General features: G+C 49.4%; 1 protein-coding gene across 7 annotated transcripts in view; it reads right to left on the reverse strand.

The window, feature by feature from the left end:
• The window catches only part of ABCA7 (ATP binding cassette subfamily A member 7), a 59330-nt gene that overhangs the window by 13192 nt on the left and 42525 nt on the right, over window positions 1–3613 (reverse strand). For all 7 annotated transcript variants that reach the window (XM_027845376.1, XM_027845377.1, XM_027845375.1 and 4 more), the window contains 4 exons: window positions 3064–3096; window positions 2685–2790; window positions 2488–2562; window positions 347–516 (listed from right to left, as the gene is read on the reverse strand). In XM_027845376.1, coding sequence (XP_027701177.1) covers window positions 347–516; window positions 2488–2562; window positions 2685–2790; window positions 3064–3096 — 384 coding nt within the window. The remainder of the gene's footprint in view (window positions 1–346; window positions 517–2487; window positions 2563–2684; window positions 2791–3063; window positions 3097–3613) is intronic.

Genomic DNA, 3613 nt, shown 5'->3' on the forward strand with positions numbered 1-3613 from the left:
GTGTGACCGCCATACTGCCCCTGGTCAATTACAGCAGCCAGTGTGACTGCCATACTGCCCCTGGTCAACTACAGCAGCCAGTGTGAGCACAATATTGCCAATGGCAAAGGGTACATCCCTTGCTCTGTTACCACTCAATAAGCTAACTATTTTTTGTGACTCTGTAAGTGACTTTTTTGGGAAGTATCTGTTGGCTCAAAACAAAATGTAGCCACAAGTTTGAAAATAATGAAGAGATGGCAAAGACCTGAGGCAAATATAACTAATAAGAGAAAAGAGGAAGGCAGAGAAATGGGAGGGCACTGGACACAGGTCAGAGAATCCTAGGGCCCATGCATACACTCACAGGGTGGCTTCGGAGAGCTGCTCCTTGGTGAGGCTCAGGGGGTGGTTGAGAGTGGTGATGCTGCAGGTGCAGGGGTCAGCCCCCGGGGGCGGGTGAGCACGCAGGAACCCATTATTCAGCATGTTAATAAAGGCCACCATGGCATGCCAACCCTTGTTGTTGAACCAGACCTAGGCCAAAGACTTCCTGTCACTGCCCCTGGCCAGGGGCCCAGCTCACGATGACCATGATAATAGGTATAACAAGAAAGGAACCAGATAGAACATGTTCAGTGCAAAGCACTTTATGTATGTTACCTAATCTGAGCCTCTGTGAGGCGGGCACTATTATTATCCCCATTTTACAGATGAGAAACATGAGGCTAAGGAAAGTTAAGTAACTTGCCCACTGTCACATAGCTATATACATATATATGTCATTTATATACTATGTATTAATATATTATAATATACATTTATATATAATAATTTATATAGTTATAAATATATAACTGAGGTGGGATTTAAAGTAGGGTAGCAAGTATCTATATGGCACTTTTAAGGTTTGCAAAGTGCTTTACACATATTATCTCATAGCTGATCTTACAGATATTATTAACCCTGGGTAAGTAGGCACTATTATTATCATCATCTCCATTTTACAGAAGAGGAAGCTGATGATGATGATGTTAGCTAACATTTCTATAGCATTTTAAGTTTTGTAATGTACTTTACATGTGTTGTTTCATTTGATCCTTACAACAACCCTGGAAAATAGGGGCTATTACTATCATCTCAAATTTTTTTTTTTTAATTTTTTTTAGGCAATGGGGTTAAGTGACTTGCCAGGGTCACACAGCTAGTAAGTATTATGTGTCTGAGGCCAGATTTGAACTCAGGTCCTCCTGACTCCAGGGCCAGTGCTCTGTCCACTGCACCACCTAGCTGCCCCATTATCATCTCAATTTTACAGGTGAGGAAACAGGCTGAAAGGAGTTAAATGACTTACCCAAGGTCACAGGGCTAGTAAGAATCTGAGGCAGAGACTTAGGACCATAGTTACAGGGCTGGAAAGACCTTCAAATCCAACTGCCTCCTTTTACAGACAGGGGAAACTGAGGCTCAGGGAGGAGAAAGGGCTTGCCCAAGATTTCAGGTCAATGGCACACCCATAGGAGTCTAGGAGCTAACCCTGAATATTACTCCAGCAGACCATTGCTCAATTGGAAAGGTAGATAATAATAAGAGTTATTAAAAAAATGGGGGCTATAATGCCTTGGAAGGTAGAGAGCTCTCCATCACCGGAGAGGGCCTTAAGCAACAGGCATTTCCTGGAGAGTTCATCAAAGAGTTTCTCGTTGGCTGGGATGCCCCAGAGGCCGCATCTTGCTCTGAAATTTGGTGAACTGGTTGGTGATGCTTCTCAGTGTACTGAAGAAGGTACTGAGCGTGGATTCAGGGAGACCAGGAGCTGTGTGACCCTGGGCAAGCTGCTTCCCCTGTCTGCCTTGGTTTCCCTATCTGTAAAGTGGAGGGATGGACTTGATGGTCTCTGGGGTCCCTCTCAGCCCTGAAGCTATGACCCGAACCCACCCCCTTCATCTGTAGAGGAAGAACTGAGGACCCCCCAGAGGGGAAGTCACCTGGCTGTGGTCACCCAAGGAATAACAAGTAGAATTTGAACCCTAACTCCATAAACGCTGCCCTGTCACCGAGGCAGTTGGTGGTGCTGTGGATGGAGCACTAGGCCTGAAGTTGAGAAGACATGAGTTCAAGTCCAGCCTCAGAAACTTAGCAGCTATGTGACCTGAGGCGAGTCACTTATACACTGTCTGCCTCAGTTTCCTCAAATCTTAAAATAAGGGTAATAACAGCACCTACCTAGGATCAAATGAGATGATATTTGTTTTAAAAAAAATACAACAAAAGCCTTAGCACAGTGCCTGGCACATAGTAGGTGCTTTATAGATAGATGCTCATTCCTTTCCCTTTCCCCTACCAGCCCATAATAGGGCCTTTTCAGCGTCTCAGCTCCCGCCCCTCCCCACTCTGACACCGAGGATCAGGCTTTAAAGAGCGAGAGGAGGGCTAGGTCAGAGGAGATGAAACAACCCCTGGGTCCCCAGGGCCTGGAGAAGGGGCAGCCCCTTGACCACCACTCACCTTCACATTGTTCTGTGTGTCCAGACCCTCTGCCCAGGCACTGAGATTTTGTAGCAGATGATGCACCACATTGCTCTAGACAAGGAGAGAGGACAGTTAGAGACCACCCCCCTACCCCTGCGTCCGATGCCCCCTCCTGCCCCTGCCTCTGCCCCCACCTCTTCTCTCTCCACACCAACCCTTGCCCAGCTGGTCACCTGGGAGCCATAGAATAAGCGACGGAACTCCTGGACGGTGCTGAGAATCTCTGGCCCTGAGCCCAGGCCCAGGCTGTAGCTGCCCCCTAGGGAGAAGCCTCCATACCTGGAGATGAGGCAGGCCCTGGCTCAGAGCAGGCCTCCAGTGCTCTGCCCACAGCCCCCAACCTCCCCTTCCCCGTTCATCCTTTTCCCCCATTTCTTCACCCAAAGTCTGCAAATCATTTCCCCCAATATGTCCCCCACCCTGGCCTTAGCCTTCCCTTCTTGCCTCCTCCCTAGGCCACCCTCTGCCCCACCCGACCACCTCTCAAAGCCTACAATGAACCTTCCTCAATCTGCTCCCTCCTCTCCCCCCACCCCACCCCCACCAGCTCACCTAATCTCATTGACATACTTCTTGGTCCTCAGCCTGAGAGAAGAGAAGAGGATAAGGGCTTTGGCCCCTCTTCCCCAGAACTGAAAAGGGTTGGGGAGGGAGTTTTCCTCCTGGCCACCACTCACCTAGCCAGGAGTGCCAATACAGGGCAGGGGCAGCCTCCCTCTCAGCCCCAGCCCCTCCTTCCTAAAGGCCTGCCTAGGTGTAAGTGAGTATGTATGACAGAGAAAGGGCTTGGGGAACAGGGGGACTAGAGAGGGCAAGGCATTAGAAGAGCAAATCTTAAAGTCCCTCCCAGTTCTGACATTACATGTTCTAAGGGCCTTCCCAGCTCTGACAACTTGTGTTCTAAGGGCCCTCCCAGCTCTGACATCCTGGGTTCTAGGGGCCCTCCCAGCTCTGACATCCAGGGTTCCAGGGGCCCTCCCAGCTCTGACATCTTGTGTTCTAAGGGCCCTCCCAGCTCTGACATCCTGGGATCTAAGGGCCCTCCCAGCTCTGATGTCCTGTGTTCTAAGGGTCCTCTCAGCTCTGACGTCCTGTGTTCTAA

This window comes from Vombatus ursinus, unplaced genomic scaffold (assembly GCF_900497805.2).
Source record: "Vombatus ursinus unplaced genomic scaffold, bare-nosed wombat genome assembly UNPS02014961.1, whole genome shotgun sequence".
Taxonomy (NCBI): Eukaryota; Metazoa; Chordata; class Mammalia; order Diprotodontia; family Vombatidae; genus Vombatus; species Vombatus ursinus.